General features: G+C 44.1%; 2 protein-coding genes across 2 annotated transcripts; one reads left to right on the top strand and one right to left on the bottom strand.

Moving 5' to 3' along the window:
- Positions 1 to 5,279: 5,279 nt before the first annotated feature.
- Positions 5,280 to 6,690, top strand: LOC133907475 (expansin-A28-like). Its single transcript, XM_062349528.1, has 3 exons — positions 5,280 to 5,555; positions 5,680 to 5,998; positions 6,171 to 6,690. The coding sequence occupies exons 1-3, from the start codon at positions 5,429 to 5,431 to the stop codon at positions 6,481 to 6,483; spliced, it is 759 nt and encodes a 252-aa protein (XP_062205512.1). The 5' UTR covers positions 5,280 to 5,428; the 3' UTR covers positions 6,484 to 6,690.
- A 1,643-nt stretch (positions 6,691 to 8,333) lies between these two features.
- Positions 8,334 to 9,790, bottom strand: LOC133907535 (expansin-A31-like). Its single transcript, XM_062349587.1, has 2 exons — positions 9,548 to 9,790; positions 8,334 to 9,293 (listed from the first exon to the last, which is right to left on the bottom strand). The coding sequence occupies exons 1-2, from the start codon at positions 9,672 to 9,674 to the stop codon at positions 8,665 to 8,667; spliced, it is 756 nt and encodes a 251-aa protein (XP_062205571.1). The 5' UTR covers positions 9,675 to 9,790; the 3' UTR covers positions 8,334 to 8,664.
- Positions 9,791 to 15,552: the final 5,762 nt, after the last annotated feature.

Raw genomic sequence — 15,552 nt, 5'->3', positions numbered from 1 at the left:
TTTGCTTGTTTCCAATACTATACAATATACCAGTATTTCGATAGAGACTTCTTAGGGTTGAACATCCACCTAGAACTTAAAGCTACACTCATTCACAATTTGGATAATAGACTATGTCTTGAATTACAAATTTTGTAGAAACAAATTTCACTTAATGCCATAATTAATACTTGATTGCCAGTAGACTACCATTTAGGTGGAGCACATGAGCTTATTTGAGATCACTCAAGTCTCATGTTTCAAAAATACCTTGTAGGAAAACATCTTTGCTAGTTACAATCAACAGAACACATTAAGGCAATAGCTAACTTGCCCTATAGACTCCGAGAGTATTGCATCTTCACTCGAATGGGTTGTGTAGCACTCTTCTTCAGTTAACCAATAGCTTGCTCTTCTCGGGTCCTAATTCACGGAATCTCTGATCACATTAGTGTAGTTACCACTATAGTATAAATCATATGGGTCTCATACCCATTTTGTTCGATGCATTATCTACGATATTCTGTGATTATTTCTTTGTAAAGGGATCTGCCAGCATTTTAGCTATTTGGATATAATTCAATGTTACGACTCCGTAGTTCTTCAATTTCCTGACAGATTTTAGTCATCTCTTTACATGTTTTGAGGATTTTATGTTATTATTAGAACTATTCACTTTGAGATTAATTATTTGACCATCACAGCTCCTAAGAATAGCTAGTGTCAGTTTTTCAACCACAGGCAAAACCATCAAGAGCTCACGCAGTTATTCTGCCTCAACAATGGTTGTATCTAACGCTGTGGGTTTTGCTTCCATGGTTGACCTCGTTAATATGGTTTGCTTGCAAACATCCATGAGACAACAACACTACCAAGAATGAATACATATCCACATGTGGCCTTAATCTCATCAGCATCGGATATCCGATTTGAACCACTATAACCCTTCAATAATGATGGATGCCTAGAATAGTGAAGTTTATAATTTATAGTATCTATCAAGTAGCGCATGACTCTCTTAAGCGATGCCAATGATCATCACCCGGCTTAAAAGTAAACCGGCTCAATTTGCTTATAGTAAATGAGGTATCAAGCCTTGTTGCATTACCTAGGTACATGAGTGATCCAATAATATGAGTGTATCTCTATTGATCCCTAACATTTATTTTATTCTTTTGAAGTATTAAGTTAGGATCATAATGTGTTGTAGAGGTCTTGCTATTCATGCAGCCAAAGCTACTCAAGACCTTTTCCACATAATGATATTAGAAAAGTGTAATCATATTCTCACCCTTGATCAACTTGATGTTTAAGATTACATCATCTTCTCCCAGATCTTTCATATCAAAATTCCAAGACAAATAAGACTTGGCCTCATTAATCACATCAAGATTTGTTCTAAAAATTAGTATGTCATCAACATATAGGCACAAAATAGCTTTCTCACCCCACCATGACAATAATACACACATCTATGAGCTTCATTATCTGCAAAGCATACAGATGTTAAAGTTTCATTGAATTTCTCATGTCATTGCTTAAGAGCTTGTTTAAGACCACACAAAAATTTCAATAGCTTACATATCTTGTTCTTATGACCTTCTACTACAAACCTATCCTACTGATCCATAGAAATTTCCTCATCTAACTCTCCATTAAGGAAAATTGTCTTAACATCTATCTGATGAACGAGAATACCATATAAGCAACCAAGAAAAGTATAACTCTTATCATGGTCAGTCTAGTGATAGGTGAACAAGCATCAAAGAAATTTCATCTTCTTTTTTGTAATAACCCTTGGCTATAAGTCAAGTCTTATACTTTTTGATAGTACCATCAGGCATAAGCTTCTTTTTGAACATATAATTGCATAACATAGGTTTACAACCATAACGTCAATCTGTGAGTTCCCAAGCCCTGATAGCGAGAATGAAATCTATCTCCCTATAAACTGCCTCCTTCCAGTATTATGCATCTGGAGATGCATATGCTTACAAAATAGACTTGGGAATATCATCAACAAGATATATAATAAAATAATCACCAAAGAATTTGTGTTGTCCTTTGTCTCTTACTCCTCCTTGAAACCTCACTGTCATCCTCCTCAACAACTAGCTTATGTGTTTGTTCAGAATATTCAAGTGATGTGATAGGTTTAGAAACTATCTCAAAGGTTAGACTAGAAGTATTATTTACATCCATCATGTGAAATATGTTCTCAAAGAAAGTAGCATCTCTAGACTCTATAATTGTACTGACATGCATGTCAGGTACCTCAGATTTAACTACTAAAAACCTATAAGCCAATGCTACTATGAGCATATCTCAGAAAGGCATAATCCACAGTTTTAGATCCCAGTTTGCGCTTTTTAATTATCGATATATTGACTTTTGCCGAGCATCTCTAAATATATAAATAGGAAAGTGATAGCTTTCTCCCTTTCCATTCTTTATATGTGGGTTTCTTCTTATTCATGGTAGGAACTTTATTTAGAATATGACATGAGGTCAATAAGGCCTCCCATACCATACCTTAAATAATCCTGCGGTATCTAATATGACATTAACTAAGTTAATCAAGATGTGGTTCTTCCTTTCGACAATCCTGTTTGATTGGGGCGAATAGAGAGCCATTCTTTTATGTATAATTCCATGTTTTCCATATAATAAGTCGAAGTCATTAGAGAAATACTCTCCGCTATAATTTAACCTAAGTCTTTTGTTTTTCCTTTCCAGTTAATTTTTAACTTCCAATTTTAGTGGCCCTCTTCTTTCCACAGCCCGTAGTGGCCCTGTATACATCAGCCCACGGATTGGCCAGCCCATTTAGGCCGTGGATCGGTTGGCCCATTTCCAGGCCTTTTAACTTACGCATAGTGCAGCCCACCAGCCCATGAAAGATAGCCCAAGGCAGCCCACCAAATTGGCCCACCACGAGGAAATTCAGTCTAAAAAATAAAGCAATAGTTTTTCCATTTTTCTTTCTTTTTATAATCCTTGTAATTTGTCTAGATTTATAATTTTATGCCATTTATGCATTCAAGAATTTCAAATAGTTGATTCAATTTTTTTTAAAACCAGGTTCAACATTTTAGAAAAACTAATTCAGTATTTTTACACAAAATGTTGAAACAGTACGGGCGAAATGTTGAACTAGTACATTTGAAATGTTGAAGATTTTAAAACAGTAAAAATAAGAAAAATATATATTTGTATTGGATCTTATTATGTTGCATTAGTTCTAAACAACACGGTGTTTCAAACTAATTTGAAAAGAGACTAACGGTTTGAGAGAAAAATACGTATGAAGATTTGAAATCAATCTAAACTCACCCACCTACCTCGTTAACCAACCAAAGCATGATACATGGCAGTACATGCTCCTGCCGCCACAAATCTCAGAACACGCTACACTAAGCCCACTCATAATGCTCCAAGGCTTATTTCCTTGGCATTAAATGATCATGCCACCTAGGATTTTTTATGATGTGACGAAGAATTAAAGAAGAGAAAAAGCTAATGCCTTTTATAACACATAAGGTAGGCACAATATCTAACACAAGAAACAAGTTAAGCAATACATTGGGGTGATCGATGTCTATGTTCATGTGTCACATGAAGCAAGTAAATAAATGTAGACCAATGAAAACTTAGATGTAGGAAATGCAGACCAATTAAAATTTAGATGTAGGCATATATTTTAAGAAGTGGAATTTTTTTACATTGGAGAGATAATTTCTTCCCTAGTGTTTATATTAAGTGGAAGAAGATAGACATTGTTCTAAGACATTTGTATTGCCAGTGGCTTAAGGCTATATGTAGCGTGCCCTACATATAGTGATTTCACCTTTACATCCGTATGGCCAATCAGTTGATAGTAAAGACTCGGCCTATTGTCCATCCCTCTCTCGAGCCCAGGCTTACTAACCACACGATCCGCAGCTAATGATCACGACGCCATTGAAGCTACCTTGTGCCTTGCTCTCGAAGATGAACCGTCGAGGACAGCCTGCCGTCACGCCCGAGGCACATCATGTCGTGTGCTCAGTTTCTCAATAATTAGTTTGAGGTTGAGACTGCTAACCACACCTTCCATGAGGTTTGATTGCATAACCGTATGTCAACTTATGAATTTTTTTATCCTATTTCGAGAGCCAATGTGGTACTAAGTTAAAGTGTCTCTCCCCCCCCCCCTCTCTCTCAGGATACAGGATATCTAATACTAGAGGTGCAACATTTTCGGCTAAACGCTTTGAAGATGCTATTCGAGCCTAACAGCCCTACTTTGGAAGGCCACGTAGCGCACGCGGCACATGAGTTGACGCAATACCCACGACATGAGCATGGTCAGCGTCAGGGTCACCTGACGCCGAGTCACCGAGACGACGACTCTAACAACTCTGCCAACCAAACGCAGCGTTAACCTAACCCCATCCAAACCCATCCGTGGGGCGGGATCTATCATCCATGGCAACGCAGAACAGGGGGTCATGCTCGTGCACGGCTGCCCCCACGCCTATCCGCAGTCGTCCCAACAACAATCCATGTGCCCACTTCGCTGCCCCTAATGGCCCCATGTGAGGTCCTCCACTTCTTTATCTCCTCACACCTGACATTCCTCTTCTTCATGAATCTTTGTTAATCCTGCATTTAGAAGACCATGCTCGCCGCTAGCTCAACGTTACAGAATAAAAACTATTGGCACATAATACTTGATTGGCATCAGAATCCATGTAGCTTGGTCTCGATCTAGGGAGGTAACGAGCCAAGGCCCACGCCTAACCCCACCCCAGCCCTATAATTTTTTTAAGTGGAGTCCTATTTGCTTGGATCTATTCCTAATCTCATCCTGGACCTTTATGGCCCCACAGGCCAAAACTGATCTTGAAAAACCTGATTATGCCAAGGAAGTTCAATTTTTCAATCGGACGCCTATGTTTGTTAAATTTAGAAATTGAAAAAATATTAAACAAATCCTCCTCGCAAAAACCCACGGATTGGCCTGGTCGTTTAGCCTGCGGATCGGTCGGCCCATTACCACCGTAGGAGGTTTAAGTACTCTAGGTAGAGCCTAGAAGTCATGTAGGATCAATAATGCGTCATATCCAACTCGGAGTCCTCTCGCTACATGCATGGCGCCTAATCGTCAAGGCTTTGACATGGCGCGCAATTTGCATGCACGCATGTGAGCTTCGCTAGCACTGATCATGCATGGTTCCGCGCCGTGCAATCATGCCCCTATATTCCTTGCCAACGACCATCATTCCCGTCGTCATCGTCGTCCCCTGCAGTTAGTTGCGCTCTCTTCAGGTTATTTAAGCCGTACAGCCCGCCATTGATCCATCCATCGATCGTCTAGCTAGCTTCTCTTGTCATCTGCATTCTCTGCATCAAACATTTCTAGATCCTTCCCGCGCTTTGATTTGGTGAGCCGTCACGTACGGCCGAGATGGGCAGCAGCACGATGCTGCTCAAGTCCTTCGCCGTCCTCGCGCTCTTGGTCTCGTCGGCGATGGCGGACTGGAGCAGGGGCACCGCGACGTTCTACGGCGGCAAGGACGGTTCCGGGACCATGCGTACGCACCTGAGCGCGCGATCGCGCCCTCAACTTCCACTGACGATAGAGCTCATCACTTAATCGTAAGTCGTAACAGCCTCTTATATATACTTGGCTTGAACTGCATGCGTCGTTGATTGCAGACGGCGCGTGCGGGTACGGGAACCTGTACAACCAGGGGTACGGCGTGCTCAACGCGGCGCTGAGCAGGGTGCTGTTCAACGAAGGCGCGTCGTGTGGGCAGTGCTACACCATCAGGTGCGACGACGCCAAATCTGGGTGGTGCAAGGTCGGGAACACGGTCACCGTGACGGCCACCAACCTCTGCCCGCCCAACTACGCACTCGCCAACGACAACGGTGGCTGGTGCAACCCGCCCCGCCCGCACTTCGACATGTCCCAGCCTGCCTGGGAGCACATCGGCATCTACCGCGCCGGTATCATCCCCATCCTCTACCAGCGGTAAGAAGGCCACCTTTGCAGCATATATACACGCATCATTTCTCTCCTTGCAACAACAGCTAGCGCAGCAAGACACGGCAAACATCGCAATGCCGGCCGAACCGAGAGCCGTGTTGCGAGATAATTCTGCCAACAAGGTTTGTGTTACTGACATCATATGATGCTTGTGCAGGGTGAAGTGCTGGAGGCAGGGAGGGGTGAGGCTCATCATCAGCGGGTTCAACTACTTCGAGCTGGTGCTCGTCACCAACGTCGCCGGCAGCGGCTCCATCCAGTCAATGTCGCTGAAGGGGAGCAAGACCGGGTGGATCACACTGACGCGCAACTGGGGCGCCCTCTGGCAGTGCAACTCGGCTCTCGTCGGCCAGGCGCTCTCCTTCAAGATCACCTCCACCGGCGGCCAGACGCTGCACATGAACAGCGTCGTGCCGGCGTGGTGGGACTTCGGCACGACCTTCACCAGCAACTACCAGTTTGACTATTAGTTCAGTCAGGGTGCCGGCGCATATGCATGTGGCTGGTTCTCATATAAATTTATTCATCGGTTGACTTCATGGTGTGTGCAATAATGTGGGATGATCTGTAATTGGGGTTTGTCGAGTTAATTTCTACTATCTGTATATATAGATGGGTATGTTGTCGGTTGCGCTATTTTTATTGGTATATGAATCGAATTAATTTTCCATTTTGAATTGGACCTGAGAATTTTTTTCAGCACTTTCTATCGTTATTCAGTTAGCAGCGACCATTTCTTATTAAACTACTCACTCATTTTGCATCAAATACTCCTCTACTTTGATAAGACTCAAGTACAAGTCTAGTATGGCCTTACAAGTCAGAAACCTAATCAATATAACTCCAAAAATAATCACCCCATGATATGCTGATTAGCCTCACCCAACGCACCAACAGAGCACATCTAAAAAAAGAAAAGAAAAGAAAACTGCAACAGAGCAATTTCTTTAAGGGAAATATGAGGTGGGGGGGGGGGGACATGGGTGATTATTTTGAATGTCACAATATACGGAGCTGGCCCATAAAAATTACAGCTCAAAATTTAATCTTGTGACAATAATATTAAATTCCGGCCATAAGGCCACTGTATTCTTTGCCCATTCTGACTCAAAACCTCTTTTTAATATAGTTAGCAGCTCTCCTGTCGGTTCATTTAAAAAAATAAATTCCCCATGCAATATTTTTGTCGGGTGTGCCAATATCAGCATCGCGAGTGTTAATCTCTATATGAGAATGATCATGTATTTAGTGGAATTAGTTGTTGATTTGTTTGATCTTAGACTAAATGTACTACTGATGTTGAAGGATAAAAATTAGGTACAAATAAAAGCATTTTCTGGATTCTAGAGTGGAAAAAAAAGAGGCTGACTTACAGTCAGCTAAAGTTAAAAAACTACTTGTAGAGAGAAAATTCCAGTTAGGGTATGATAACTGCTATGTACATGCTAGAAGTTTATCAGCCCTAGGGATGAGCAACGCAAGAAAACGAAACAATAAAGGAGTTTTGATTTGGGCATCAGCACTTCCTCCAAAAATCGATACAACTTTCTTCACCTATGTCCTCTGCAATATAAGATTAAAATACTTTTAAAAACTCAACATATATATGCTACCTAAAATTGCCATATACCCAATCCAGAAAACCACGTTGATATTAGTGAAAGCTAAAATGATTGTGCATTATCAGTTTTCCTCATGACTACAGGGACTCCCTATATGTCATGAGGTAAGGCTCCACATTTAACGTAAGTCAAAGTTTTACAAAATTTCACGAACAATTATTTCAATAATATATAGATATAATAACACGTAAATATAACCATAAAGTACTTTCATATAATTATAAATTTGTATACAGTTAGTAGAAATATTTAGAAAAATATGAGAAAAATAGACAAATGCACTGGTTAAGTTGTAAAATAACGCAAGTACTGCACAAAATCATTGAGAAGCGGACGTTGAATATCTTGGGTAAATCCAGGTTGAACATAGCACATTGCGCCTTAATCTCGGTACCATCTGAGGTTGGAAATCTTACTTCCTCTAGGAAAAAGTAAGTGATGCTTTTGGGATGCAACCGAATTTTTGTATATTTTCTCTACTGATATATTTACGTATGTTTACCTTTGACATATAAACTCATTTTTCATAGATTTATACTGTAAATATTTTAAATATACCAGGAATTGTAGACTCAATAAAATAGAAATCAGTAATGAAAGAATAATGTATCAACACCCAAAATGACACTTAATTATTATTCTGTTTCTTTTTTAGGAGCATGTTACTTATTGTTGACGATTGAAGGGATTTTAAAATAGTGATAATGATTTGTTGTCCCATCAAATAATAATTTCCATAATTCATTTAAAATATTTATTATTACATATATGTAAGACTCAAATAACAAGATAGATAAGAAAATTAAGAAAAACAAATTGTTGGACATAACAAAAGTGGGACGAAATATGAAATTACACGTCACCGCGCGCAGCTCCCGCAGTCGGAGCATCACATAGGGGAAATGCCGGCCACCAAGGATGCAATGGCAAGTGCAGCTAGCTCCGTCGAAATCACGAGCACGCACTCGCCATTCCACCGAACCGCAAGAAATGGCGAAGGAGATCGGTCACTCCGGCCGCTTGCACGTTTTAGTAAGTGAACTGCTGTTTGGTGGCGGTGAAGGTCTGGCCGAACTGCCACCACGCCGGCACAACGTCCGGGAACTGCAGGTACTGCCCACCGGTGCTGGTCACGGCGAAGCTGAGCGCCTGGCCGACGAGCCCGGACAGAGCCTGCCAGTTGGCGCCCCAGTTCCTGGACATTTGGATCCACCCCGTCTCGGTGCCCTTGACCCAGGCGGCTCCCACGGAGCCGCTGCCGCCGATGTTCTGGATGTTGACGAGCAAGAAGTATTTGGAGCCGGCCAAGCTGAAGCGCACGCCGCCGCTGCGCGAGCATTGGACCCGCTGGTAGAGGACGGGGATGACGCCGGCCTTGTAGATGCCGATGTTCTCCCACGCCGGCTGCGACATGTCGAAGTGGGGCCGCCCCGGGCCGCACCAGCCGCCGTTTGGCAGCACGTAGTTGGCCGGGCACATGTTGGTGGCGGTGACCGTGATGGTGTTGCCGGGTTTGCAACTCGTCGACTTGCTGGTGTCGCACATGATGAGGTAGCACTGCCCGCACGACGCGCCGTCGTTGAACAGCGTCTCGCTGAGCGCCGCGTTGTTGACGCCGTACCCGGCGTTGTACAGGTTCCCGTACCCGCACGCGCCATCTGCGTAGTATATATCGTACACATGCATATTGCATTAGCGACGTAGTAGCACGTACGCAGGTAGTGAAATTGTGCAGATCGAGCTAGCTCTTGTACCGAAAGGCATATTGCATTAGCGAAATGCATATTGCATCTGCGTAGTATATATCGTACACATGCATATTGCATTAGCGACGTAGTAGCACGTACGCAGGTAGCGAAATTGTGCAGATCGAGCTAGCTCTTGTACCGAAATGCATCGCATGCAAGCTTACCCATCGTGCCGGAGCCGTCGGGTCCGCCGTAGAACGTGGCGGTGCCCGGAGACCAGTCAGCCGCGGCGACCGCGAGGCACACCGCAAGCACTGTGCACAAAACCAGGGACTTAGCTGCCATTTCCATGGGCGTCAATGCAGAACTAGCTGCAGAAAACGAAATGGAAGTGAAGGTGTTTTCGTGAGGACGAGGTGGCCGAAGGAGAGAGGCTAACTGTTTGGTTTGAGCTTGTGGGATGAGATGCATGGCTCTAGGGCTACCATTGCTTAAATAGAGACGATGTGTGGAGACCGACTCAAGGTAGGAGAAAGAGTAAACCAATCACGATTGGTGTGGGATGGGATTAAGGGAATAATGGTCGTGCCTTGTGTCTGAAGTCAGAACGCACGCAATCTGTGTCCGATCGGAGCACATGCATACAGATGCATCGTCATGCGTCACGGCCTGCAGGCTAGCTGATCAGCCCCAAGGCCATTGACTTTGGCGTCGGCTAATCTTGGACGCAGGCCTTGATCAACCATTTTCCGATGTTGTTTAGTCCAAGTTAGGTGCCTCTCCGTTGAGAAGATTCGCGCGGCAACGAACTCAACTAACGGGTGGTTCCTTCCACATTAGTTGAAACCCTGTTCGAGGCATGTTCTGTGATTTTGAGGGCCGATCATTCGATCAAGCAACCGAATGATCAAAGACGTGAATTGGTTCGTTCATTTGACGCGAGATTAAACAACAAGTTTAGAATATTGTCGAAACTTAGTTATTTTATGAAAAAACACAAGTAATAATTGTATCGTCTGCTTCAGAATTAAGATGCCGGTGCCAACGTGCCAGTTGTAATTCCATGTCGGTCGGTGGGGAATTTAAAAGTACAAGACGCATATAATTTTTTTTCTTTAAGTGAGTAAGACTTTATGACTTGTGAAATATTGGAAGGACTATCCCAGTTTCAACGAACTTGGCCATCGCCATCGAGAAAATAAAAACAGATAAATAAAATTCAAACACTATAACTTTCTCTCCTTTTTTAGATAAAGACTATAACTTTCTCTACTAAAATACTCCCGTGAGAAGAAAGAAAACTCTACTATTTAGCCCAAATCCTTTTTATTTGAGGCCTGGAAATATATCACACTCGAGTGCTCGACTAGTGTAACATGTTGCATTTGATTTTTCATCTCCTCTTGGGCTACAAAGGGCCCATTTGGAAGGCCAGAATTTCACCTCATTTATGTGGAAATCGTATTCTTTCTTGCAAAAATTCTAATAAAATTCCTAGAAAATTTCTGTGCTCAAGCAGAACATACATTCGAAATAAAAGCACATGATATTATCGGTTGTAGTCCAAAAGAAAACTTGGACAGAACATGATTGGTCCAACACTAGATAACTGAAGTAATTAAAAAGCTATTGCAGAAAACTCCAACCCCCCCCCCCCCCCACCAATTAGTTCCAAAAATGCACTTTTTGGTTGTGTAATGATGTACGTAGGCTACAATGTACTCCTTCCATGATCTGCTTTTAGCACCCCCAACTACGTGCTCTCTAGATAATCTTTGTGGTGTAATGCAATACGAGATCCATGTTTGATCGAACGATCACGTACAAGCACATGATCATTGAGACATCCAGGCATTGGCTTGCACGCTGCAATGATTGATTCGATCGATCACCAACCTAATTTTACTCGTTTAATTTGTTCATATCAGAGAATTATGACAAGAAAGAGTACCTAGAGATCCCCTGGGCTGCGATATGCCCCTCTCCCTTTCTGGCCCCAAAGCGCTCTCCTTCTCCCTCCCACTTCGCCACCGTCTGAGCAGGCCACTGGAAACCGTGTGGCTATAAGGATGGCAGCGACAGGGCTATTTCGTGGCATCCGCTTGGCTCCCTTCCCCTCATCTCTTCCTCTCTTCTTCCCCCTCACAAGTCCGTAGTTCCTTGTTGTTGTGCTCGGTGTATGTGGCGAGCTCGGCGGTCGGACCCACGGTGTGGTGCGCCGGATCCGCGTGCCCAATGGTGCACCGAATGTGGTGTCCGGGCGATGCGGCACGGCAACCAGTTTCTACACGCTCGGTGGCCTGATCCGCGCATCGGGCATCCCAATGGCGCTGCGCAATGGCCCGATGGCCACCTCAATGACTTGGTATAGCGTCTCGACGGCGCGTCGGTGCAAAGGCGATGCCCTCCGTTCGTGTTGGTCAAGACATCGCCATCGTTTGTGTTGCTGTGTTGTGCGCATCTTCGAGTGTGCAATATTTTGCATGTGGAGGGACGACACCATTCTCAACAATGTCCGTGTAGTTTGTGGAAGCCAGGCCCCATTTGATGTCACCTCCCCTTTCTCTCTCTCTCTCTCTCTCACACACACACTTAGATATGGTCCACGGGGAGCCTGGTGGTGTGGAGGTTCGGGGACGGGGCAGGTCCGAGGCGTTGAGGTGCGGCTATTGCCAGAAGCTAGGTGGGATGGGGGAGGCACGAGCGAAAGCCTTGCCCAACATTTTATTGGTGCCGACGACGGTGACATCCTCGGGCGCCGCTCTCCTCTCTTGAGGCGTTGTCATGACGTTTTCCCTTATCCCACCCATTGGGGTTTCTCCAGGTGAAAGCCCTGTCCGAGCTTCTAGACGTGCGACGGCGGCTCAAAAACGACGTGTTCTCCTAGAAGGCATCGCATTAGAAATCCATCACAATTTTTTGGTGGCCGCCGACCTCATGGTGCATCTTTGGTCGGTTCGGCGATGGCTTTGATCATACCTTGCCTCTTGGAGTCTTGGGAAGAGCTGCATTTTGCGTTCTGAGGGACGACGGACACGCTTTGAGAGGAGCTTGTAGAGGTGGAGTCAGAGCTTTTGCGTTGATGGTGCGATAGAGCTGGGCACATAAAGGGGTATCACTGTCGGTTTTGGAGCGGATAATGGGTAACAGCCCGACTATCACTGCCGGCTGAAGTCTTCAACTGGCAGTGATAGTCGGGCACCGAATCGATCTTTTTGGGGCTGAAAAAATTAAAAAAAAATTCACCAGAAGAACCCCCATGCCCGCGTCATCATAAGTCACAAGTCACACGATTTTTCGCGCAAAATACGCGCGCGTGCAGTTCGTGGCACTCGAACACTCAGGACCTCACAGCTCGTGCGATACGTCCTTACCATCCCACCACAGAAGTACTAGTATACCATTAGCATATGCAATTCTTTTGACATCTTCTGTCTAAAACTTTAAATGATTATTTGGATATCTAAATAACAACAAATGAAAAGGTTTTTAACTATAAAATTATAGATCTCGTCGAGGGCTATAGTTTTGATATAAAGTTTGTCCCCATCCGACTTTTTATGAAAAAATTATGAATTTTTTAAAATAAACTATCATCCACTGTCACTGCCGGCTCGTTGCTAGAGCCGGTAGTGATAGTGGATTTTCAATGCTGGTTCTTTTTTAATGGTCTTTTAGTGCCAGTCCATGATATAAACCAGCAATGATATTCCATCACTACTGGCTCGTAAGAAACCAGCAGTGATGGATCGATATATAAGCCTATTTCTGTAATAGTGTCTGTCTCGAGGTGCCAGAGATGCCTATGGATGCGAGCATGATGATGATGGGTTGGTGGTCATGGTCTGCTTTGGAAGTCAGAGCTGTTGTGTCCTTTGCGATGAGCTAGGCAACGATGACCGATGCCAGACCATATCATTGTAGAGCTATGCTGTGGTGTGCGAGCTGTTTTGTGGTTGTTCAGTTGTAGTTGATCTGGCGTCATCCTGTAGTTTATCAGTTGTATAATTTTCAGACCCGGTTTCCCTTGTAAATTATATCAATTCTCTTCTAATATAAAAACAGCAATGCTCGTACCATCCTTTCGGGGGGAAAAATTATCAGAGAATGATCAGGCAATAATGCTCAACCAACTCATCATCTCCATCCAATCTAAGCTAGCGTAGCTGAAATCGTCAAGAAGCAATGGTGGATTATACTAGTACAAGTCATCCAAATTACGCGGTTAGGTACATTTGAGTTGCAAACAAAAAAATTCAAATTCACACATCTAACTAACCAACTGGAAGGTAGTAACTATGAAGCATTATGGAACGACATTCGTTGCTGGGATCATTGTGTCTACTGGATTGGTTTAACAATTTCTATGGGGGAGATAGAGCCCGAGGGCAACGAGTAGCAGACCTGGGAATCAATCATTTGCTCGCGCAAGTCAAGTCCTGCAAGTTACGGGCATGTGCTGATGCGCGGAAAGTCGTTACAACAGGTATCTATGACACATTTCCACGGAAGGCAGCAACACAACCACTTAACTGAACACTTATATTCCAAGTTATAGAACACTTGGTAACGGTTAAGATGCTGGTGAACAGGAAGGAGACTATGTGCAGTCGATGGTGGAGAAGAAGCAGATGTGAACAGTCATTAAGTGCGCTTCTAAAAATCTTATTCGCTCTCTTCTGATGCAAGATCCCAAAGACGACGTGTTTCGAATACTTGCTCTCCCAATCCCCGGTGCATGCCGGTGCAGCGGAACGGAGTAGACTACATGTTGCGACACAACAGAGAGGAAGAGGCAAAACCCTAATTTTGTATATATTTTGTGGTGACGATCGGTACATACATACATACACACACATATATATATACATGGTTGAGACATGTCATGATCGGACTTAGTTACACGTCACGATCAGAATCTTAACCGACATGATTTTTATAAATAGTTGTGGACCATTTTCTCACGCAACAAAATGGAGGCACCGCCCCGGCCTGGCAAGGCGAGGCAAGCGAAGACGCACATGTAACTTTCTAGTCCTCTATTCCACATGTGCTAAGAGAGTGGAGGACATAACTAATTTTAAGTTGATATCTCTCCATCTCCACTAGCAATGTGGAGACTAAACCCATCACCTTAGCCTTTAAGATTTATTAAGAATTATTTAAAAAATAAATGGGCTAAGCCCATATATCCCAACAAGAATCTTATGGGACTGTGAGAAAGAAACATTGACAAATATTGCAGCACCTGAAACTAGCTTATGAGAAAAATCACTGCAGTTAGCAACTTCTCCTTTGAATTTCAGAAGATTTTTAAACAGTATAATATCCGTCACACCCTGAAAATTCTAAAACAACAAGAAGAAATAGAATGAAAACGAGAAGAAGAAGAAATATAGAATAAAAACGAAATCCCTGACATCTTTCTCTCTGTTCATCTCTCTCATCTCCCCTCCCGCCGCCGTCGGCTTTGCGCGCATAGTGTAATGCTGCCCACTGTAGCTATGTCGGGCTACAGCTTCCTGTCATAGGCACAGGAACTGCCGTGAATCCCACCACCACCTGTGAATCTCGCACCCATGTCTTAACAGTGACCTCGTGTTTTCTGTTGCTGACTCGTGCCTCATCACCTTGCTCACGCACAACGCTTGCCGCCCACAAATCCCGACCACAATGGCCACCGCCCCACACTGTGACCATCCCGGCCATAGTGGTTGCCGCCTCCCGAGCCCCGGCCACCTATAAAGAGGGTCGAGCCCTCTGCTCCTCTCCACACTCGAGCACCACTTCCCTTCACCTCAACCAAACCCCGATGAGCTCATCGTTGCAAAGTCCATTGCCACCGGTAAGCATCACGCCCCATCTTCCTCCCTCATCAAAAGCCGCACCCATGAGGAATCCCTCATACCTGGGCCTCATCCTTCGCAAATCGCCTACATCATTGTGTAGATCCGGCCATCCTCACTCCGTTTCACTGATCATAGGAGCTTCTCCCTCCCTGGCTCGCCGCTGACCGCTGCCCCATCGCCCCTCTCTCCTCTATGTTCCGTCTCCCTCTCCCGATCGGAACTAAAACAGGAACCATTCAACTCACTCCCTTATCCACTCACTAGCCTAACAAATGGACTCCAACCAGGGGCGAAGCTAGAGCATCAACGACCCGAGTGCACACTTCAACATATATGTGACAATAAAAATTTAACATAATGTACAAGTAACAAAGAAGTAA

Source organism: Phragmites australis, chromosome 24 (genome assembly GCF_958298935.1).
Source record: "Phragmites australis chromosome 24, lpPhrAust1.1, whole genome shotgun sequence".
NCBI classification, from domain to species: domain Eukaryota; kingdom Viridiplantae; phylum Streptophyta; class Magnoliopsida; order Poales; family Poaceae; genus Phragmites; species Phragmites australis.
Note: the sequence above shows the minus strand (reverse complement) of the source record. Positions and strands in the feature narration are given on the sequence as shown.